The 24,624-nt window shown below is 35.0% G+C and overlaps 1 protein-coding gene across 9 annotated transcripts in view; it reads right to left on the bottom strand.

Moving 5' to 3' along the window:
• The window catches only part of LRRC49 (leucine rich repeat containing 49), a 135,365-nt gene that overhangs the window by 4,723 nt on the left and 106,018 nt on the right, over positions 1–24,624 (bottom strand). For all 9 annotated transcript variants that reach the window (XM_059057066.2, XM_067029261.1, XM_059057065.2 and 6 more), the window contains 4 exons: positions 14,028–14,265; positions 12,634–12,819; positions 9,643–9,752; positions 2,405–2,558 (listed from right to left, as the gene is read on the bottom strand). In XM_059057066.2, the coding sequence (XP_058913049.1) occupies positions 2,405–2,558; positions 9,643–9,752; positions 12,634–12,819; positions 14,028–14,265 (688 nt within the window). The remainder of the gene's footprint in view (positions 1–2,404; positions 2,559–9,642; positions 9,753–12,633; positions 12,820–14,027; positions 14,266–24,624) is intronic.

Here is a 24,624-nt window from a genome sequence, read left to right as displayed (position 1 = left end):
CTATATACGTGGGATAGTTCTGGCTATTTTGTCCATGGGTCTATGTATCTATTCCTATACTGCCTTAATTACTACAGCTATCTATCCAATTTCTAATTATCCTATTTATTGAGTTGAAAAAATTAAGGACAGATGTTGACTTGTATGAAATGCCTTTTGAATATCTATAGAAATAATCACAAATTTTTACCTTACATCTATTAATAATTTACTGATATCGAATATTTCTCACATTCCTAGACTAAACCATACTTGGCTGTAATGTTTCATTATTCATTTAATGTTCTGCTGTATTTTGCTTGATATAATTTTTTAAGGATTTTTGCATCATCAATATTCTTAGGTATTTGGTCTGGCTTTTCTTTTTCTGTGCAGTTCTGGAAGGTTTGGATTCAATGTTACACTGTCTGACTTTAAAAAGTGAAAAAGTTTTCCTTTTTTTTTAATACTCTTGAACAATTCAAAAATTATTGGAATTGTCTGTTCCTTAAAGAGTTGGTAGATTTCTCTATGAAACTGTTCTTGTTTTGCAAGCAGCTCTCTGATATTTTTCTAAATGTCCTTTATTGAAATCAGTATTAATTTTTGACTCCTAGAACTGACTGCTTTCAGGAAGACAAGGACTCATAATCCTGTCAGCTTGGCTTTCATTTTCCCTTTTCCCAACATCAGGAAGCTCCATTTGCCAAGGGATTAAATTCAATCTCTTTCCCCTCTTACTACCTTCCCAGTCTCATCTTTTAACAGCATCTACCTCAGTCTCTGTGCTTCAACAACAGTGAACTGCTTAAAGTTCCTGGCCCTCTCCTTATCTAATTTATGCTTCCATGTCTTTTATTCATACTGTGCTATTTCCTAGAAATGCCCTTTTCCCTTTATCATATAGCTGTATTTTATCCTTTAAGATTTCAGGAAGCTTCTTTAGAAAGCCTCTCTTGACCAGGATAAGCTATCACTCTTCTACTCTCTTGACGTAGTGACTTACATTTATCCCTGCACATGCCTATCTCCCCCATTAGAATGTGAGATCCGTGAGGATAAGGACAGTGACTTCTTACAGCCCAAGTATTATGTGTGATAGGTGCTCAACACATGATTTTTGAATGAATGAAAGTATGACTATAGAGAGGACTTCAAGGAACTAACTTCAAGTATTTGAAGAGTTTTCATAAGAAAGACTTGTTCTCTTTTCTACATGAGGCAATAATACTAGGATCACTAACTGAAAGTTATTAGGAGGCAGATTTCAGCTTAACATGGGTAAGAATTTCTTCAGTGTTAGAGTTGTTCAGTGATACACAGCTACCTCATGAAGCAGTAATCTTTCTTGCACCAGAAGAATTTAAAGCAGAATCTGAACATTTTTCAGGATGCTATAAAAATATTGTTGCACTGAGTTCTCAAGTATTTTTCAAGTTATAATCCTTAGAGCCCTATGGGTTCCAAAAAGATGCTTCAGGACTGGGGGTGAGGTGAGAGAAAGGAAAAGAATAGAAGATCCAATCAAATAAAGCTCTGAACCCCATCTACAACAAGAACAGCTCCGCTGTTTTGCTTTCTTTTGAAATACTGAGTTTCCAGCTACAATATGGTTTGAATAAAGAATCTCACTGCTGTTATAAAACATTTGAAAACTGTTTGGCCATTTTGTGTATATGTACATATATCCACCATATATATATATATATATATATATATATATATATATATATATATACACATATCACTTAGTCCCCTCAAAATCTCTTGTAGAATCTTAACTTTCTATTGTTATTTAGATGACTTGTTTCTTCAGCTTTCTCTGAGTTCCATCAAGGCAGGCACTGCATGGTTTTCTTCTTCGTAGTTCTGCAGTACCCTAACACAATATTCCCTCAGTAAACTTCTGAATACATAAAGGAATAAAGAATTGGTTCCAGCTTTTCTGTCTAAATAGCTACAGTGGAAATGGAATAGGTTAAAATTATGTGACTAAGAACACAGAAGGTAATGGTGTAGGAGAATAAAATAGTGAATTAAAACATCAAGGACCTAGGCAAAGAGAACAGAAATGGAGGTTCTGCTGTGTCCTCTGTCAGTCCAGCACAGGCTAGTTAAGTACTCAGAGCAAGCCTATATCAGTTTTCTTAATTCAGAGAGATCTGGACCTACTTTGGTCTAGATTTTTGTTACCTACTTCTTTTGAACATTTTTTTTTTCTGCTTAAATATATTGAAACTATGGGTTCTACTTCTCCCTAATGCCTTGGAGCCTACTGTCCCCAGCTCAGTATATAAGGCTGGCTAACATTCCAGAACAAAAAAAGGTTATCCTAACTGATTAGGAGAGAAATGTACAACTCCCAAATCTCAAGCCATTTGGGATTTATCCAGACAATAGGTTCCAAAGATAAAGATAGTTTTACCTCTAGCTTTTCATTATAAAAGTCTCTAGTGGTATAATTTAGTGTAGCACGATTTGTGCTTTCTCCCACAAGTCTCTTGCTATCATTATTTTCTTCATTGACAATACCAGGTTTTTTCCCTTTCGTTTCTAGAAGATACCGGAATTGCTTCTTCCTGTAGAAAGACAGTAAAGAGATTTAGAGAGTTACTTATCTGATTTGTGAAAATATGTCTAGTTTTTGTTGACTTTAGAGGGTAGCATATGCTTTTTTGAATATCTGTTTTATGAGTTTGAGTTTTTTTTTAAGTCAGTTCACTACCCCAATCTCTCTACTAATTAAGCTATACAACTCAAATTCTTTTGTTTCACAACTACTAATCATCAACATAAACATGTCTCAAGCATTTCTAAAGTGAAAAAACTCTAAAAACAAAAACAATATAAAACTTAAATAATCACAGAGGACCAACCCTAATTACACATGTAGTAGACCAAACTTTCAAAGTCTTTATATCCCATAAAACATATGTTAGTTACACATCTTATAAAGCACACAGATAGTTCATAATTCCATTATGCAGCTCTGCAGTATTACCCGTAGCTAGAAATGGAATGGAGGGACTCCCCTGGTGGCGCAGTGGTTAAGAATCCACCTGCCAATGCAGGGGACATGGGTTCGATGTCTGGTCTGGGAAGATCCCATATGCTGTGGAGCAACAAAGCCCATGTGCCATAACTACTGAGCCCGTGCACCACAGCTACTGAAGCCCACGTGCCTAGAGCCCATGCTCCGCAAAAAGAGAAACCACCACAATGAGAAGCACATGCACCGCAATGAAGAGTAGCCCATGCTCACCACAACTAGAGAAAGCCTGTGTGTAGCAAGGAAGACCTAATGCAGCCAAAAATAAATAAATAAAATAAATTTATATATTAAAAAAAGAAAAAAAAAAGAAATGGAATGGAATACTGCTTTAAGTTTAGGTAAAAACAAAACACAAATAAACCAAAAACCTCTAACTGTTATCATATCAGGGTAAGATCTAATTAGGAGGTAAATAATGAAACAGGAAGCTTCATTTGATTATGAAGAACAGAAACAGTGCTCATAGCATCACTTGCAAACCCATAAGCCTAGAATTCCAGAGGACTGCAACTCCTCCTTCATGAAGGTCACTTTCTGGTTTCTACCACTTAGTGTGTCTCTCAGGGAAGTGATATAAATACTTTACTATGAACTGTGAACTGAAGATTGGGAGCAGAAAAGGAATATATCTTTTAAAAATGTCTTCCTTTTCGCAATTTAAGAGTATAACACAACTATTTTAGAAATTATAAGGGGTACGCATTTTGAAAAGTATAAAGAAATAGAGTAAAATCACCCATAAGTCTATAGCATATAAATCTATGTAAATCATTAACATTGTTCACATATTTCTTTGCAGGCTTTTTCTGTAAATTTTTGTAAAAAGTTAAGATCATACTAAACATCCAGTTTTGTATACTGTTTTTGCTTAATGGTATATAATAAGCATTTTCTATGTTATTAAAATTAATATTTTAATGAATGAATAAAATTCAATTGTGATGTAGATCAATTTACATAATCAGTCCCTTTTACTGGATATTTCAGTAGCATAATTTTCTCACTCTTATGAAGAAGAAAGTAACATATAGGTATTTATCTGCATTTATTTTACTGATTTTTAATTACAAAAGCAATATACAAATTATCCATCACTTTTAATTAGTCTTTTCAAATAATCAATTTTTCATTAATTATGTTTTTAATGTCATTATTTCTTTTCTTTAACTTGCTTCAGGATTATTTTGCTATTGTCCTAACTTCTTTAGATAAATGTTTAGCTCATTCATTTTCAGTCTTTATTCTTTCCTAATGTACCCATTTCAGGGCTAAAATATTTCCATTCAGAGCCACTGTAACTTGATCTCACAAGTTTTGAAATGTGGTATTTTTATTACATTTCAGTTCAAGGTCATTTCAAAATTACATTATAAAATTGTCTTCAACTTGTAGGTTGCTTAGAAATGCATTAATTTCCAAATACATGGGGATTTCCTAGTTAACATTTGTAACTGAGTTAAAGTCTAATTGCATTTTGAACGGAGAGCATAGTCCATGTAAATCCTTTGGAATCTGTTGACATCTGCTTTCTGGACTGTATTTGATCAATTATTATAAATATTCCATGTATGCTTGCAAAGAATTTGTGTTCTGCTGTTGTTTGGGGTAATGTTCTCTAAATGGCTAAGTCAAGTTTGTTAATCATGTTGTTCAAGTATTTTTACATCCTTCTTCTATTAATTAATCAGAGGTATATTAAAACTTCCCACTGCAGCTGTGGGCTTGCAGTAATGTCAATTTTTGGTTTATAAGTTTTTAAGGCTAAGCTTATAGGTTGCAGACAAATTAAATTAGCAAATTGATATTTCTGGTGAACTGAACCTATTATCATTTGAAATGATCCTCTTTATTTCTAGTATTGCTTTTAACCTTAGTTTATTTAGTCCTCAATGGCTACTTTGTTTTTATTTGGGTAGTATTGATGTTGTTTCTCTTTTACCACATTTTTACTTTCAAACTTCATGTAACCTTATGTTTCAGATGTGTCTCTTTTCAACAACATACAGTTGAACATTTTTTAAAAAATTGAGTCTGACAATCTTTGACTTTTAACCAGAACAATGAGTACATTTGCATTTTATCATTGAGGTAGATCTGGTCATAATTAAAGGCTCCCTTGAATTCATGCCCTTTACAATATGATTTCACAGTTAGGTAAGTATACCTCGGAGCCTCTTAAATCTTGCCCTGTGACTGTGACCAATAGAATGTGGGAAATCATGGTGTATCAGTTCTTAGCCTAGGCCTCAAGGGGCCTTGCATGTTTCTGTGCTCTCTTTAAACCCTGCCTTTGCCATGAAAACAAGCCCAGGAAGATTTCCAGTATATGAAAGACCATGTGGAGCAGAGACAAGTTGTCTTAAGTAAGGTCTTTCTAGACCAGCTTACAACCTCTCAGACCCCCCAAAAGTGACAGAGCTTAGGGAAGATCTGCAGAGCTGCCTATCCAACCCTCAGGTGACTGCAGATGCGTGAGGTCCCGAGCTGAGGGCAGAAGCACCCAGCTGACCTACAGACTCAGTGGGAAAATGTTTCTTGTTTTAAGTCACTGAGTCTTGGTACAAGTGTCATTGATGATATACTAGTATTCAGGTTAAGTCTAACATTTTGTTTTCTTTCTATTTGACCAAATATTCTATGTTTCTTTTCCTTGCTTTCTTCTCCCCACTTCTCACCCCTGCCCTGACCTTACTAGTTTGGAAGCGATATACTCTTATTCTTTGGTTACCAAAGAAATTAAAACATGCACTCTTAACTTACTAACATTTAAACTTAATTACTGTATCTTCATCCTAGATAATACAAGGACCTAGAAAACTATAATTCCATCTACCCCTCCTAATATATATACTACTGTTGTAGTGTATTTTAATTCTACATTTTAAAATCTCACAATACTATTATTGTTGCTTTATATAGTCAATGTTCATTTAGTTTTCTCCCACAAATTTGATACTTGCCTTGCTCTTTAGCTCTTCCTGCACCTCAGAATTTCTATCTGGGATCAGTTTCTTTCTGCCTTAATTATAGGCTTTATCATTTATTGCAGGAATACTGATGGGAAATCTCTTAAGTTTTGTTTTTATTATTTTGTTTTAAAATGTCTTTATTTCACTTTCATTCTTTTTTTAAGGTTTTTATTTTAATTTATTTATTAAAAAAATTTTTTTTTGGCTGTGTTGGGTCTTCATTGCTGTGCATGGGCTTTCTCTACTTGCCGTGAGCAGGGGCTACTCTTTGTTACGGTGCGCTTCTCTTGTTGTGGAGTATGGTCGCTAGGAGCACAGGCTTCAGTAATTGTGGCACGAGGGCTCAGTAGTTGTGGCTCGTGGGCTCTAGAGAGCAGACTCAGTAGCTGCAGCGCATGGGCTTAGTTGCTCCGCGGCATGTGGGATCTTCCTGAACCAGGGCTCGAACCCGTGTCTCCTGCATTGGCAGATGGATTCTTAACCACTGTGCCACCAGGGGAGTCCCTTTCACCTTCATTCTTAAAAGACTTTTCTGCCTGTATGGAATTCTATCTTGGCAATTAATTTACTTCAGTATATTGAACACATTCATTACCCTGTCTTCTGGCTTCCACTGTTGCTGTTATGAAGTCAACTGTTGATGTGCACTCCTTTGAAGATAACCTCTCTTTTCCTGGTTGTTGAAAAATCTTTACTTTATAGTCAGTGTTCTGTGATGTGACTAGGTGTAGATTTCTTTTAACTTAACAAATTTGTTTTTTTTAAACATCTTTATTAGAGTATAATTGCTTTACAATGGTGTGTTAGTTTCTGCTTTATAACAAAGTGAATCAGTTATACATATACATATGTTCCCATATCTCTTCCCTCTTGCATCTCCCTCCCTCCCACCCTCCCTATCCCATCCCTCTAGGTGGTCACAAACTACCGAGCTGATCTCCCTGTGCTATGCGGCTGCTTTCCGCTAGCTATCTATTTTACGTTTGGTAGTGTATATGTGCCCATGCCACTCTCTCACTTTGTCCCAGCTTACCCTTCCCCCTCCCCGTATCCTCAAGTCCATTCTCTAGTAGGTCTGCAACTCTATTCCCATCTTGCCCCTAGGTTCTTCTGACCATTTTTTTCTTTTTTCTTTTTTTTTAGATTCCATATATATGTGTTAGCATACGGTATTTGTTTTTCTCCTTCTGACTTACTTCACTCTGTATGACAGACTCCAGGTCCATCCACCTCACTACAAATAACTCAGTTTCATTTCATTTTATGGCTGAGTAATATTCCATTGTATATATGTGCCATATCTTCTTTATCCATTCATCTGTTGATGGACACTTAGGTTGCTTCCATGTCCTGGCTATTGTAAATAGAGCTGCAGTGAACATTTTGGTACATGACTCTTTTCTTACAAATTTGGAATGGATGAGTTTATTTAATGTGTAGGTTAGTGTATTTCATCAATTCTGAAAAAAGTCTTTGCTGTTATCTCTATCCCATGCTCTCTATTGTGTCTTTTTGAAACTCCAGTCAAACATATGTTAAATCTTCTAAGTCACTCCATCTTCAAATTTCTTAACTATTTTTCCATATATTGTTCTTTTTTCTTTGTTCTGCATTTTGCAAAATTTTCTCTAGTTTATTTCCCAGTTTACTGATTCTCTTTTCAGGTGTGTCTAATTGGCTGTTAAACCTCTTAATTAAGCTTTAATAATTATGCTTATTATATTTTTCATTTATAAAAGTTCCTTTAGTTTTCCTTCAAATTGGATGGATCACTTTTAAAAAATTTCCTGTTTTCTCCAGATATTTTCAACCTTGTTTTTTTTGTTTTTTTATTTTTTGTGGTACATGGGCCTCTCACTGTTGTGGCCTCTCCCGTTGCGGAGCACAGGCTCTGGACGCACAGGCTCAGCGGCCATGGCTCACGGGCCCAGCCGCTCCGTAGCATGTGGGATCTTCCCGGACTGGAGCACGAACCCATGTCTCCTGCATCGGCAGGAGGACTCTCAACCACTGCCACCAGGGAAGCCCTCAACCTTGTTTTTTATACCATGAAATATTGATATATTAGGCATAGTCATTTTATAATCTATAAGTGATAATGCCAAATCTAAAGTATTTGTGGGTCTGTTTCTGTGGTCTATTTTTTTTCCTGCTAGTTCTTATACATGGTGCCTTATTTCCTTGTGTGCTTGGCTATTTAAAAAAAATTCTTTTCATTGTGTGTTGGTCATTGTCCTTAAAAATTATCCATGGGGATTATCTGAGATAGGATGAGAGTAACTTCCTCCAGATAGAAGGTTCATTTGTTTTTACCAGGTATCTAGAGATAGTAATGTTTAAATTTTGAAATTATTTTAAACTATGCATGTATTATAAACTCAGGCTGCAAATTTACCTGAAGATTGGCTTTGGTTTTAATTTCTTAGAGACAACTCTGCTCCTTTTCTCCTCACACCAGTGCAATCAGAACTGAACTAAGTGGGGAAGTAAGCATACAAGATACCCATTTTGTTGGTATAGATTATAGTAGGGTAGCATGGCTCTGGAGCCAAGCTTTGGGGAGGGGAATGGGGAACTTCCTGATCCTCAAAGTAAAACGTGGTATGATCCTGGAGGTCAAGGTCAGAACAAGCCTCCTGATCACCCAGCTCCCAGACTATAGCAAAAGTAGCAGTTTCCTTGCTGGACTGGTTCCATGGTATCATTCTGAGATCCTTTCCAGGCCCAGTCTAGAGACTGCTTCCCTATTCCTTCCAACAATTCTGTAGAGAACTAATTTCTTATATATCAATTGTTTTCTCCTTACTCTAGCCAGACTGAATTATCTATAACTGAATCATGACTAACACACCATCTTTGATTTTTCTCCTATCTATGCCACATCCTGTCAGTCTGTGTTTTCTGTCAGGTACATGCCTTCTAAGTATTTTTCAAATTATCCTCTTCTCCATTCTCACTGTCTTAGTTCAGACCCTTATAATCTCTTTCCTGGACTATAGACTAGCCTCTTGGTTGGTCTCCATTCCTTCCATCTCTGTCCTCTTAAATGGCAGCCTTTCTAGAACATGAATCTAATCACAGATTGTTGTGCTTAATTACAAAGCACAGTATTCAGTTTTGTTTTTCATGGATTTCTGGGCTCTTCAAAATCAGATCACAATCAATCTTTCTACCTTCATCTCCCATCACAATTCACAATCATCCTATGCTTCAATTATACTGAACTATTTACAATTCCTTGTGCCTTTGCAGATCTCCTTCCCTCATACCCTGTACCTGAAAAAAACTCCTATGCATTCCTGAAGAACTAGAAAAATGTTACCTCCTTTGTGAAGCCTTCACCAATGTTTTTCCAAAATGTAGTCTCCTATGCTCCTACAGCCCTCTCTTATAGCATCTGAAATGTCTTTAACTTATTAGCTTATAAGCTAGTAAGTTAATTTATTAGTTTATAAGCCACACAAGAGCAAGAACTTTGTCTTATTCATCTTTATACCTCCAACACTTTGGAGAGGGCCAGACACAAAACAAATTTAGGATGTTTGTGGGATGAATAAATAGCACAATTAAGAGGTGTGTGGAATATATTTCTTTTTCTAGTGCAACAGTACTTCTATAAAAGCTATAGAAATTAAAGGTTACCTGGCATCACCCAGAATTGAAATCAGATGGTACTGGGGTAATTCAGAAGATGCTACATGTGCTAGGATTCCAAAGAGCCTTTCAGCCATTATCATATCATTTTGCGTCACCTGAAGAGATATGAAGGAGAGGGGTAAAAAATGACATTGCCTCTTAGCTTGATATAACAAACATAATTCCAAAGAAATTTCCAGATTAAATATTTTCTTTTAGTCCAGAAAAATACATTCTCCTGGGCTGTAAGAGGAGAGTGAGTTCTCAATGATATTTCTCTTTCTTCCTTGCACTTGATTTGAATGAAGATGTATTGATACAAATGTGGTCCATGGTGATGGATGATGGCTGGGAAGTGAGGAGTTAGCTCTGACTAACAGAGTTAGCTCTGAAGCCATGGTTCCTAAGGATTATACTTGAGACACCTTAAATTCTTAATGAATTTTTTTCAAAAATCCTATAGCTTCTTTGAGTAGAATGATTTAGGGGGAAAAATCTCAAGTGTCAGTGGAATAGATTGACTTTAATAATGTGTCAAAGGTAAGACAAGGTGTTGTTCATACCTTGTTCCTAAAAGGATAATTTTGTCCCTTTCTGAGGGAATGAACATTGGATTAGGAAAGGCACTCTAAATCGTTCTGAAATTTTGTCCGCCTTTCTCCCCACAAGGAATAATCTGTCACAGATATATTCCCCATGAGGGCTCATTCCTATGTTAACCAAGAAACTACTAAAAGCAGGACTTGTATTAATACTTGGGCATACTTTTTAATATAAAATTAGGTTGCTTGCATTTTAAATACTATTAGATTGTCAACATAATGCAGTGGTTCCCAATCAGGGGCCATTTTGGTCCCTAGGGAACATTTGGCAATGTCTGGAGATGATTTTGGTTTATTGCAACTGGTGGAGGGGTGCTACCAGCATCTAGTGGGTCGAAGCCAGGGATGCCGTTAAATGTCCTACAATGCACAGGACAGTTCCCACTATAAAGAATTATCTGATCCAAAATGTCAAAAGAGCATTTGAGTTTGAGAAACCCTGGTATAGTTAAATTTTGCATTTTAAAAAACTTTAGTCTTTACACTAGCTATAATACACTACACAGGAATTTCTGGAAAATAAATCCATAATTCACAAGCATCTTATACACATGAATCAGTGCAGACTGACTCCCTTCCCTTCCCTAGACTTTCATAGTTAATGAGGCTGCTGCTCCCTGGAATCCGTCCTTCAGCTGACAACTAAGTTGTTTGGTCTAATATAGTCACCTAGTGGCCAGTGCCGGGCACTACTCCATCTTTTCCTCTTGATGCTCATAATTCAATTTAAGTCTCCTCAAGCAATACCATTCTCTCTTACACAAAGAGAAGTAGAAATATAGTATAACATTATTATGTATTGTCAAGGATGAGATAAGCAGGTTTATTGTAGGTCTTTTATTAAAGGGTCAAGTATTCCTGGCATTGACATTTTTGGAACTTTAAATCAGAATAAATTACATTGGTTCTTTCTCATTCTTCTCTACTTTATACAATTATATTATACTATTACTTTCTATCTCAAGGTTTTATAATAATTATTACATCTCCAGTAGTGATCCACATGTGGGTAAGTACACTGTTTAGGGTTAATTGAGATAATGATTTGGCCGTTAATGAGGGAGAATTACTCACCCATAGCAAAAACAACTATTCTACTTCCAGTGTAGGCTAGCTTTGGAAACTTTTGGAACTAATTATTCGATCTGACCAGTGACTCACAGCCTCTCTGGGGAAGTAGCAAGAGGGTACATAAAGCTGAAACAAATCTCTTGAGAACTAGCTAGAGAAATTAGTAGTCATCTGAAGGTTCCAGGTTTACCCTACATCTTCAACAGATGGCTGATATTGTGGTCACGGGCGTACCATGGTTGATGCAAACTTCATATGGCTTTTGTACAATGACCCAGAGACCTCCAGTCTCCTAATGGTATGCTGTAGTTTTGGAGTTTTAGGCTAGAGTTACTTACAGTGTATCAGCTGCAGGGAAATACAGTTGCTATTACCACCATGCTAGCAAAGTTGATTATAGTTCATCTTACAATAAGGAGGTCTGAATTTTAAGAGATAATCACAATAATACTAACAGCATATTAAAGATTTTTTCCTTTAGAGGATTATTTAAATTCAGTTCTGGAATTCCACAGTAGAGGAAGAAGCATAGTTTGTCTCTTTTCTTCCAAAGTAATATTTAAAGAGAACATGATCTTTGGATAGCTAGGGGATTAACCCTGTGACAAGCTTAGCAGAATCAATCTGAAAAATAACTCTTTACTAATAATTTTCCAGTTATTCAGGCTCCAGGCCCAAGTTATACAATGCAGATATGCCAAAAGGATCTGCTACAAACTAAGCAGTCCAGACGTTTATGGACTTATGGTTGTTTTACTTCCTTTTTCACTCATCTTTACTTTATCTTCTTTTATCTTTCCTCCTTGCTTATTTCTCCTTCTCATCTCTTCTTTTTAAAATCATTCTTCTTTCCCTATGTACATTCTTTTTTTCCATGTTATTCTTCCCTTCCCCTACCACAATCCTAATTAATTGACATTTAGTATCACTTCCCCATACCATTTTCCATGTCAGACAGTCTGTAAAGCACTCTGAAAAATACAAAGATCACATTACTTACAGAAGTGGCTTTTTAAAAATTTTAAACTATTATCCTACCAACACTTTACTTCTCTGAATACTTACAAACTATCAAAAAAGTATTTACTATTCACCATGATCTGGTTACTATTTTATTTACAAAATTTGTCAAGTACCTTAGAAGTTTTTAGATAAATAGTTTTAGCTTTTCAACATTTTAAATGTCAAGATTTTTTTTAAAAAAAAAACATTATTTCTCAAAAGTTCTATCATGGCTTTATACATAAATTCCTGGCCATTTTTATGACTACTTCCCCTAAAAAGGAATATTTTAATTCTACAGTTGACTTCGTGTTTAGCTTACCTCTGTTCCATTTATTTTCTGCATATTAAAATGGCTCAGTCTAAACAGAACATAGTATTTCCAGAGTGTAAAATTGACAACTGGATTTCCTTGAGGATCAATTGTCAACTGGTCAACTCGACGGAGTTGTGCTAGTGCATTAAATTGCTGCAGCATTACAAGATTTGTTTCCTTGAATTTAAGGTGCTACAATAATAAAACAAAAAAAGAGGTGAATATTGAGTTTAACCATCTTAAAACATTAACATTAAACTTCACTGATCATTCCCCAAATAAATGTAAACTTTACGCTTAGCTAATATGTTTTCAATTACGTTAAACCAACTGCATGTATTAAACTTACATACACTTTAATCCACCTAATGCAAAATTATTGATGGAATATATTAATCCATCCAATATTGGATTCAAAGTGATTTCCCTTCTGCAAAGGACATCCCCCTATTTATTAACAACCTAAGAGTCTTAAAAATTATATAAATATACAATAATTCAGACTCTTCTAGGCATTACAATGATTTTATATGCTTTACACTGAGATGAAATCTACAAAGGAAAGATCAGAAGTAAAATTTTCAGGATTTTATAAATGCAGGGCTCACACAGTGCTTCTGAGAAGAACTAGTTAACCATTATTACTTTTATCTTGCTAATTACTATGTAGGCTATTAAACTGGCTACCAGAAAATAAAATCACTAAAACCGAAATGCTAATGTAAGTGTTCCATATGTGAATTTAGATGATCTTTTCTAAACGTACTGTTTCCACTTCTATCTTCTTTAGGGAGGATGATATAACAAAAGAAAAAAAAACACTTAATAAAGGGTAGGTGAGGGAAATCACTTGGCTGACAGAGAAAAACACAATGATAATAAAAACTCAGGAAAGAATTCATGGAAATCACAGTTTCTGCAAATTCATACGAATAAATAATACAATAATACCATAATTGGAAAGGGCTAATTTCTCAAAGTAATTTTAATGAGCTATTAAAATTATTTTAAGTGTTATTAGGAGACTACTGTAAAAATTATAGGTAAATATATATGTCCCATTAATACCAGGTACAATAAATGAATATATAATATACAGTTGGGTGAGGTCCTGTTGAAAGTTTTACAAAGTAGAAATATATAATTTGAATAAAATTACATTAGTCCGTTATACTCCATAAAGAAGCATTTTCTAGGGAGATAATTTCTAATATTTACAGAAGACTGCAAGGCCATTTATGAATACTAATTTAAATCCCAGATTCAGAAAATCAACACAAGAACTTAGTCTCCTTGCCATATAGAAACTGCAGAAATAAAAGTTAAAACAGGTCTTTGGCCTGAATATACAAGTCATGACTGAGAAGAATTCAAACATACAACTAAAAGGAAATGTTTACCAAAGAATTAGGAAACTTAATCTTCAATTTGGGAAGCACTTGGACGATTTCATCAAATTCTATGAAAGTGAAGGACACTGTTGTCACCATTCCTGCTGTTTGCACACTCCAATTCCGATCCAGACATTCCAGTGCTCCTGAGCCATATAAGGAAAGTGTGTCTCCATCCACTTCGACAAGGTGTGTGTCTGTGACAGATAGACCTTGTAAAGCACTGGTGAGTCCTGAGTCCAGAGACCTGGAATACCCAACATATAATTTTAAATGAAAGTCTTATCATGCAAAGTAAATAACAGATTATAAAGACCTGTTGGAAAGGTATTTGAAATTTTATATTCACTTTTTTTCATTTCAGTAATTAAACCCAGAGCACCAAAGACTAATTTTCAATTGAATATCTACAAGTTTTGTATTCTTCTAGTCATGTACTTTAATTCAAAATGAGGCACATGTAAACAACAAAAATACCACTTTTAAACCCAAATTATTTATATCAATGAAAGATAATTGATATTCTATTTAGTTTTAAAACAATCCATTTAATATATCATAGATATCTTTGCATATGAAAACAAATAGGTTTTCCTAATCTATAAAGTATTCCACTGTCTGGCTGAAGAAACACTGTATTTTACAAAATAATATTTCTATAGTAAGAACCATGTAATATAAAACTACATTTATAAAACACTTGGGAATTTATATAAAACTGCTAAGAATAGTTTCTCTCTCAGAAGCTGGATTAAAGGGTAACTTTGACTTTCTATTTTTGAATATTTCAATGTTGTTTGAAAGTTTGCAAGTGTATATATATTACAGTTATAAGCAGTAAAATCAATGAAGATTTTCTCCCCATTTTGAAATAAGAAATGATAAAAAAATCCACTACTGACTCTATGTGTGTGTATATATATATATATATATATATATATATATACACACACACACATACAGATACAAAATAACTTCACATATCTACTGAATATGATCATTGTTATTATTTTCAGTTAGAGCCATATGTTTTATAAAAGGTTTCCTAAATGATAGTTCTTTGAAGAAGAAAAGAAATGGCTTGATCCAATTCAAATTTTCTGCTTTGTGAATAGAGACATAACTATTTGTTTTACCCAATCTCAAAACTCAATCGATGCTTGGTTTTTGTTCTATGGGTTTTCGTTCTGGAATTCTGCTCTCAGACAGAATTTATTTGCCCTTACTAAATATACTAGTGCTTTGCTCTCCTTTGTGCTCCTATGGAATTGTGTACACTCTTCCAATACATCACTTCTCATACTTAAGCATAATTATGTGTTTACAATTTTGACTATATTTTTTCAGCTTTGGAGCTCTGGAATCTATGACCTTTTCACAATGGGCCTTTCACAATGTAAATGACTGCATTATTAAAGATCTTCAAAAGTTTTATAATGCTGATGCTGGGAGTAAGACTGACAAACCATCACCCTGTTGGTTTATCATGCTTTACTAGACTTACTGTACTTATTTCATAGGTACCAGTTAACATGTAACACATTTGTTGACACAATAAGAAGCTGGGTAATGACATCAATCAACTCTAAGTGAATATGCAACTGAGAAAATATAAAAGGACTGATTTCTGCCAGCCAAGTGCTCAAGACAATGATTATTATATGACAATAATCAAACATTCAATGAGCAGTGGTATGTGAATAATCTTAGATGATAATCCTATAAATGTAATGGCTGATAATATAGAACAAAAATAAGATGAGAATTAAGAGTTCCTTATATTGTGCTTTGTGTGATAACTTTGTGTTGAGCTATGTAAAGCATATAATCATTTCTAGAATAGGATAAAGGATAGGAGTTACATTTCAATGCAACTGAAATAAAGAGGGCTTAATGAAAAGAATATATACCACTCTTACAGCACTTAACCACACTGCAATGAAATTACCTGTTTCCTTGTCTGTCTCTCTTACTAAACATTGTGATGCTTGAGGGCTCAAACTTTGTCACATTCACTATAGTAGATCCAGCACCTAGCACAGTTCCCTAGCACATGTTGTGCTCAATAAATATTTCTTCAAAGAATTAATGAAACGAGACAATTATGAAGTTTCTTATGAGTATCTATTGACTCTTAAGAAGGGTGTTCCAATCATAAACTGTGGTTTGAGCAAAGGGACAAGTCAGTGACATAGTCACGGGCTAAGGGTTAGTAAGAAGGTTTCTGCAGGTGAGGCAAATAATGAAGAAGTAAAGTCAAGGCAAGAAAAAGGTTTGCTAGTTGATGTAGTGATGGCTGATGGTCATGACATGCAACAAAAAAGTTGAATCACAGCTATGTGCCAAAAACATGAATAAATCCTTTGAGAAGTTGTGTTGTTTTATATCATCTATTTGGAAGTGTCTTGTTTACCTTCTTTCCATATGATTAAAAGTTTAAGAATATAAACTACAAAATAAATGTCTATTATTAGAAAAGGATTATTTATTTCTTTAAAGGTTTGTCAAGCAAACTGTTAGGAAAATAAGTGAAATAAACAAACCTAGCCTCAGCAAAACAGTTGTATAGTTATAAAACAAAGCAGAAGTAATTTCTAACTTTTATAGACCTCACAAGGACATTCAGTAACAACAAATGGCAAGTTTGCTGGGCTGTAGATAGGAAACAAAGCACCTATTAAATAGGTCATACAAGACCAAACCCATTTCAGTTATTTTCTGAATGAGGCTTGAGGTTAGCCTCAAACTCTGGCCAATATGGAATAGAGGAATCTGTTCCTCAGGGAAGGTGTGCTCTGATTTCCATAAAAAATAACTTAGGAACTTTGTTCCCCATGTTTATATGTTGGGGACTGTCCTTCCAGTTTTCCCTGTGTGCTTAATAGATATGGCCACATCTTTTTAGTCAAACATACATACATATTATTTCATTTGCTCCCTCATTCACTTATTCACCAAACGTTTGCTAAAAGCCCACAGGGGCACTGTCCTAAGAATTCTGTCACAGGCAACCAACTCATCTGAATTGATAAGGACAATCAGTATAGAAATCATGTGCAAGTTTTTAAATATATTAAAACTCTCTTCACTTTTATTGGGCTATGTTCCCAGAAATATAACTTCTCTAATCATACTCTGCAGTTAAATTAATAAACACATGGGTATAATTTCTAAACTGAAATGACCTCAACCTCATTAAACAAATAGGTTAATCTGGAGAGCCTATTATATGTCAGACATTGTGGTAGGCATTGGGGATATAAAGATAAATTAATACTTATTTGTTCTTAAAGAGCTCCCAATCTGGATGGAGGGTGGAAAGCAAGACAAATGTATACATTAATCCTAATATAATATTTATGTTTATTATCATATAATGAATATTTGAGCAATATGCTATGGAAATGCAGAGGAAGAACAATTAATTCTTCTAGTGGGGAGAAGTTAGGTTGCAAAAGGAGGTAGTATTTGAACTGGTCCTTGAAAGATGAACAGTAGAATTTCATCAGAAGTAGAAGGAGGAAGCACACTTTAGGTAAGAAAAATAAATGAATAAAGGCACAGAAGCCTAATTATATATAACATATTCAGTTAAGAACAATTTCAATATGTATGGAACACTGAAACATAGAAATTAAACACTTAAACATATGGGGGAGTAGTAGCTGAAGATGAAGCTGAAAAGTCAGATTTTATCCCATAAGGTTGAGGAGCAGAAAAAGATTTTTAAATAAAAAAGTAACAGAAGCATAGTCAATGCAAGTTTTTAAGCATCTCCAATGTGCCATGCATGGAGCTAGGTTCTGGTGCTGGGGATTAAAAAGATGAATAAGATATGTTCCCTGCCCTCAAGGACCTACTTGAGACAGATAATAAATTGGTGAACTTTGTGGAGGATGTAGCAGGGAGAGACTGAATGGAGAGAGATTAGTAGGAAGACCAGTGCAATAGTGTCAACTAGACCACATAAGGGCATAACAAAAAAGAGGGTATCATGCAGTAGAAAAGGCATTGGCAAGAAAACCAGATAGAGCTTAGTTCAAATCCCAGATCTGCCAGTGATAAATAGATGACTTTTGGAGCAAGTTATTTAATTTCTTTGCAGTTTCGGTTTCCTTGTATGCAAAATGGTGATCATAATACATATTTTTTCAGAGTTGTTATTAAAACTAGAAATCATATTCTAAACCATACTCCGTGTTTAGTTCAATACATTTTAGTGATAATTATTAATAAAAGAAGAGAACACAGATATACCAGATATTTAAGAGATCATAAAAATAGGACTTAGTGATTTTCGAGAAGGAAGGAGCGGGAGGAGTCAAGTGTTATTCAAATGTTTTAGACTAGGTGATGGAGTCACCCTGGTCTAGGTTTTACCCCTGTCTAGTTTAAATTTATGCTCTAAGAAATGTGGTATTCCTCTGTGGAGGATCTATGCTTTAAAATTTGTTTCTCCATGAAGCCCAATACATTTCCATGTATTCCTACTCAAGTATTATTTATATAACAGTTGGCAGTTTGCCATCAAATAGGAATTCTCTTCAAGATCTTTACTGGTTAATTCCAAGTCCAAATGTTCATTTATCCAACTCAATCTTTATATAAGAATTAATCAGAAAAATATTCCATGCCTTCTTGATTAGTAGAGGACACTAAGACAGGGTGATTAACTTAATGCAACACAGTAATGAGTCCCTGAAAGCCAGGCTAAATGGAGAATATACTCTTAAACGCCTATATGGAAAAAAAAAGACAATATTTCAGAGGACTACAGGTTTTTAAAAAAATCTTTATGCATTCTATAACAGGCTAGAACAGAAAGATTTAAAATATTTCAGAAGTTTCTTTTCCCAGTGAATAAGTGGTGCTGATTCCTACAATAACGTATTTTATGAATTTCTATTACAACATTCATAGGTGTGGAAATTCATTTTATGCATTATATTTTATTATAGTAGTGTTGGCTAAAATACCACAGTGTTCTAGACAGGAAATGACCAAAAATAAACCAGCTTCACTGCATACATCCAATGTAAGCAAAGAAAACATTACACCAAGTACTTTCCCATTTCTGGCAAGGGAAAGAAACCTGTAGTATGTCACTTTACTACAATATGTCCCAAGTACAGTGAATAGTGAAATCATTAATGGGATATACCAAAGTTTTACAGAATTTCTTCTCTTTATGTGCCTGTAATTTTTTCATGGATACTTATTTCCACGCGTTTAGTTACACACCCATAAGCCAAAGGTCACAGACATTATAACACAAGAATTAGCCACTTTTTTGGCATTATGAAATACTAAAGACTATAAATGTGATTGCTGAAAATGGAAAATCTTATGAAGCATTAAAAAACAAATTGTAACCCTAAGGAAGAGACTTTGTGGCCCTCTGACTAGCTTTCTACCTTCAGAGAGAGCCAGGCTTATATCATTCTCAAGAGATGAAATTTAATTATATTTTTAAAGACTTACAGAGAATGTAGTAATATAACTTCTAATATTTAAAATGTTTCACTTTGTGCTTTCAGATAAAAAAGTAGACAGAATGAGCACATGTGTTTGAAACCTCTCCCTCTAAGGCCCCATTAAAGTAATTGAAATGTTATACACACACAATAACAAGTAAAAAGGAAAGGAGGAGACAATCTTCAGCAAGAAGTTTCAACAAATTTCTGGAAGCTGGAAGGTGAAGAATTTTGAGTGAGGAAGAAGGACAAAGGAAGCCATAGCTTTGAATATGAACTGGAGACAAGAACAAAGATGGCAGCCAAGCTGCCTAGTAGAACTTTGGAAAGGAAAGAACAGAAATATGATTGGAGATGGGAATGAGAAGTGAGGGAGGAGCATTAATTGAAGATCTGCAAAAGGACCCTACTACCTACTTCTCCCACTGCCAATAAAACAGTCAGAGGGGCATTGCAGTTCAGTGGGAAAAGGAAAGAATACTCAATAAATAACACTGGGGCAACTGGTTATTCCTAAGGAGAAAAACAAATTTGACATCAGCCTCAAACTTAAAAATCAATTCCAAGTGTAATAAAGACTAAAATATGATAGGCAAAATTTTAAACCTTTAGGAAGACAAAATGGGAGAATATTTTTATAATCTCAATGTAGTAAAAGATTTTTTCCCTTAAACGCAATCCAAATGGGTAAACCATAAAAAAAGAGATAAAACATATTGGTATCTTCAAAATATAAATGACATTTAAAGTCAAAGAAATATATGATATTGCTCAGAGGGGAAGCAGAGAGTGAAAAGAGGGCCCAGCACCAAATTCAGAGGAATTCTACCATCTAGAGGTTGAGAGGATAGAAGTACTTGAGGATATGAAAAAGACACATAATCCAAGTAAAAAGCAAAGGCTACTAATAATATGATGTAAAATAATAAACTGTAAACAATGGTCCAAAAGGAAATAATGAGACTAAATTAGGTCAGGGACATAGAAAGCTTCAATAAGAGTGGATTCTATTCAAAAGATAAAAAAAGAAATTCAAAGAAATTGGAATGTGGTAAAGGCAGCACAAATTTCTTTGTTAAACAAACAAACAAAAACAACACAACAAAACAGGCCATCAGAAACCCCAGATACAAAGAAACTATGTAAGAAAGGCATGGCTCAAATACAAAGCAAACTGAAGTGTGGCATGGTTTTGAACAAACTTTGAAGTGTAATCTTGGAATCTGATGCTAGGACTAGTCTCCTTGAATGGTTTAGGAAGCAGAAAATGAGATATAATCATAGTATACTACTTAACTCTCAAGTAAAAAATAGTTACATGATAGTTATATAATCACAGAAATTTAAACACTGTTTACCAGTTTTCAATATTTAGATGCTACCAATTGACAAATGTTTCAGTTACAGAACAGATAATAATGATACTGATCTTGAAATGTAAAAGAATAGCTCATAGAATACAGGAAAATTAGCATATCAAAGGAGAGAAACTCCATCTCTACAGAAGGCAACAAATACGATAGCACAAACTGTCAGAATCAACTTTTTCAGAATTCTAGAGAAGAGTCTAAAAAAAAATTACAACAACTGGGAGAATGCTTAATGAAGAAAAAAAGTGCTGAATTTTACTAAGAGAGTTCTGTGGCATTTTAACTTACCCTGCTACCATTCCCCACTCCCCAGCTCAGTGGCAGCCTTGAAGAGGACAGTCCACATTCCTTGTGTAGGTTGCTGGTACCAGAGGAAACCATACCTACCTTACTATCAAAAAATTGTTGTTATGTGTTTTGATACATCTAATAGCTCCCCAAAGGATCAGCTCAAGGGATTGCCTTTGTTTTCCTGACTCAGAGCTTCCTCATGGCTGAGGTGGCTTCCCGGGCAGCATTTTTCAAAAGTTTTTTTTTTTTTTTTCTTAAACAAATTTATTTATTTATTTATTTTTGGCTGCACTGGGTCTTTAGTTGTGGCGCACAGGCTTAGTTGCTCTGTGGCATGTGGGATCTTCCCAGCCCAGGGCTCAAACTCTTGTCCCCTGCATTGGCAGGCGGATTCTTAAACACTGCACCACCAGGAAAGCCCTCAAAAGTATTTAAAGGCAAAAACATATTTAGCTGCTGCCACATGGGCAAACATAAACAGACCAAAAAGACTGAGAAACAAGAGGCTGGGGAAGAAGATACTTAGGGGAAGAGGGACTTTGAGAAGCTCCTGTGTACTCCAGGGAATCTAGAGGGCAACATTTATGTCCACATTTATGCTCAGAAAAGACCTGAGAGGACCCTAAGCAATCAACTCCAACTGTGGAAAGACAAAGACAAAGAGAGATTCCTGAAAGCAACAAGAGAGAAATGACTAGTCTTGTAAAAGGAATTCTCAATATGAGTAACAGCCAACTTCTCATCAGAAACCAAGCAAGGCAGAAGGCAGTGGGATGACACACCTAAAGTGTTGAAAGAAAAAAAAAAAACCTGTTAACCAAGAATTCTATATCAAGCAAAACTGTACTTCAAAACTCAGGGAGAAATTAAGACATTTCTAGATAAACAAAAACTGTGAGAGTTCATTGCTAGTACACCTGCCCTTTAAGAACTGCTAAAAGTCCTTTAGATTGAAATGAAAGGACCCTAGACAATAACTCAAAATCACATGAAGAAATAAAGAATACTGGAAAAGGTAATTACAAAGATAAATATAGAAGCTGGTGTAACTGTATTTTTGGTTGGTAACTCCTTTTTTCTCTTTATGATTTAATAGACAAATGCATAAAATAATAACTATAAATCTATGTTAATGTCCACACAATGTATAAGGATGAAATTCGTGATAACAGCAACATAGAGGGCTGTGGAGCTATATAAGAGCAAAGTGTTTGTATATTATTGCAACTAAGTTGGTATTAATGCAAACTAAAATGTATTACATTAAGATGTTAATTGTAATCCTCAGGGTAACAACTAAAAAAAAAACTACAAAATATACAGTAAAAGGAATGATAAGGGAATTAAAATGTTACACTAAAAAATCAAACACAAAAGAAGAAAGTAGTGGAGAAATTGAGGAACAAAGAAGATATACAAGAAAAAAAAAATAGCAAAATGACTGAAGTAAGACCTTTCTCATTAAGACCTGATAGATTAAATTCTCCAACTAAAAGGCAGATATTAGCAGAATGGATTTAAGAAAATGATTCAACTATATGCTTTCTACAAAATTAAAAGACACAAATAGATTGAAATTGAAAGGGAGGAAAAAGATATTCAAAGCAAATGGTAACCAAAAGAGATGTTATATAAGAAATTGTCACAGGAGACATGCAAGAGACATAGAAGGACATATTTTATATTGATAAAAGGGTCAATTCATCAAGAACACATAAAAATTATAAACATATATGCATTTAACACCCAAAATATATGAAGTAAAAACTGACAGAACTGAAGGGAGAAATAGTTCTACAATAATAGTTGGAGACTTCAGTACCCTACTTTCAATAATGGATGGAATATCTAGACAGATCAAAAAGAAATAGAGGGGGGCTTCCCTGGTGGCACAGTGGTTGAGAGTCCGCCTGCCGATGCAGGGGACACGGGTTTGTGCCCCAGTCCGGGAAGATCCCACATGCCGTGGAGTGGCTGGGCCCGTGAGCCATGGCCACTGGGCCTGCGCGTCCAGAGCCTGTGCTCCGCAACAGAGGCCACAACTGTAGGAGGCCCGCATACCGCAAAAAAAAAAAAAAAAAAAAAAAAAGATATAGAAGACTTGAAGAAAACTATAAAACAACTAGATAACAGTGGAGAAAAGACAGCCTCTTCAATAAGTGGTGCTGGGAAAACTGGACAGCTACCTGTAGAAGTATGAAATTAGAACACTCCCTAACACCATACACAAAAATAAACTCAAAATGGATTAAAGATCTAAATGTAAGGCCAGACACTATCAAACTCTTAGAGGAAAACATAGGCAGAACACTCTATGACATAAATCACAGCAAGATCCTTTCTGACCCATCTCCTAGAGAAATGGAAATAAAAACAAAAATAAACAAATGGGATCTAATGAAACTTAAAAGCTTTTGCACAGCAAAGGATACCATAAACAAGACCAAAAGACAACCCTCAGAATGGGAGAAAATATTTGCAAATGAAGCAACTGACAAAGGATTAATATCCAAAATTTATAAGCAACTCAGGCAGCTCAATAACAAAAAAACAAACAACCCAATCCAAAAATGGGCAGAAGAACTAAACAGACATTTCTCCAAAGAAGATATACAGATTGCCAACAAACACATGAAAGAATGCTCAACATCATTAATCATTAGAGAAATGAAAATCAAAACTACAATGAGGTATCATCTCATACCAGTCAGAATGGCCATCATCAAAAAATCTAGAAACAATAAATGCTGGAGAGGGTGTGGAGAAAAGGGAACACTCTTGCACTGTTGGTGGAAATGTAAAATGATACAGCCACTATGGAGAACAGTATGGAGGTTCCTTAAAAAACTACAAATAGAACTACCATATGACCCAGCAATCCCACTACTGGGCATATACCCTGAGAAAACCATAATTCAAAAAGAGTCATGTACCAAAATGTTTATTGCAGCTCTATTTACGATAGCCAGGACATGGAAGCAACCTAAGTGTCCATCAACAGATGAATGGATAAGGAAGATGTGGCACATATATACAATGGAATATTACTCAGCCATAAAAAGAAATGAAACTGAGTTATTTGTAATGAGGTGGATAGACCTGGAGTCTGTCATACAGAGTGAAGTAAGTCAGAAGGATAAAAACAAATACCGTATGCTAACACATATATATGGAATCTAAAAAAAAAAAAAAAAGGCATGAAGAGATTAGTGTTAGGATGGGAATAAAACACAGACCTACTAGAGCATGGACTTGAGGATATGGGGAGGGGGAAGGGTAAGCTGTGACGATGTGAGAGAGTGGCAGGGACATATACACACTACCAAAATTAGATAGCTAGTGGGAAGCTGCACCATAGCACAGGGAGTTCACCTCTGTGCTTTGTGACCACCTAGAGGGGTGGGATAGGGAGGGTGGGAGGGAGGGTGACACAAGAGGGAAGAGTTATGGGAACATATGTATATGTATAAC

Source organism: Kogia breviceps, chromosome 3 (assembly GCF_026419965.1).
Source record: "Kogia breviceps isolate mKogBre1 chromosome 3, mKogBre1 haplotype 1, whole genome shotgun sequence".
In the NCBI taxonomy this organism is placed as follows: Eukaryota; Metazoa; Chordata; class Mammalia; order Artiodactyla; family Physeteridae; genus Kogia; species Kogia breviceps.
Note: the sequence above shows the minus strand (reverse complement) of the source record. Positions and strands in the feature narration are given on the sequence as shown.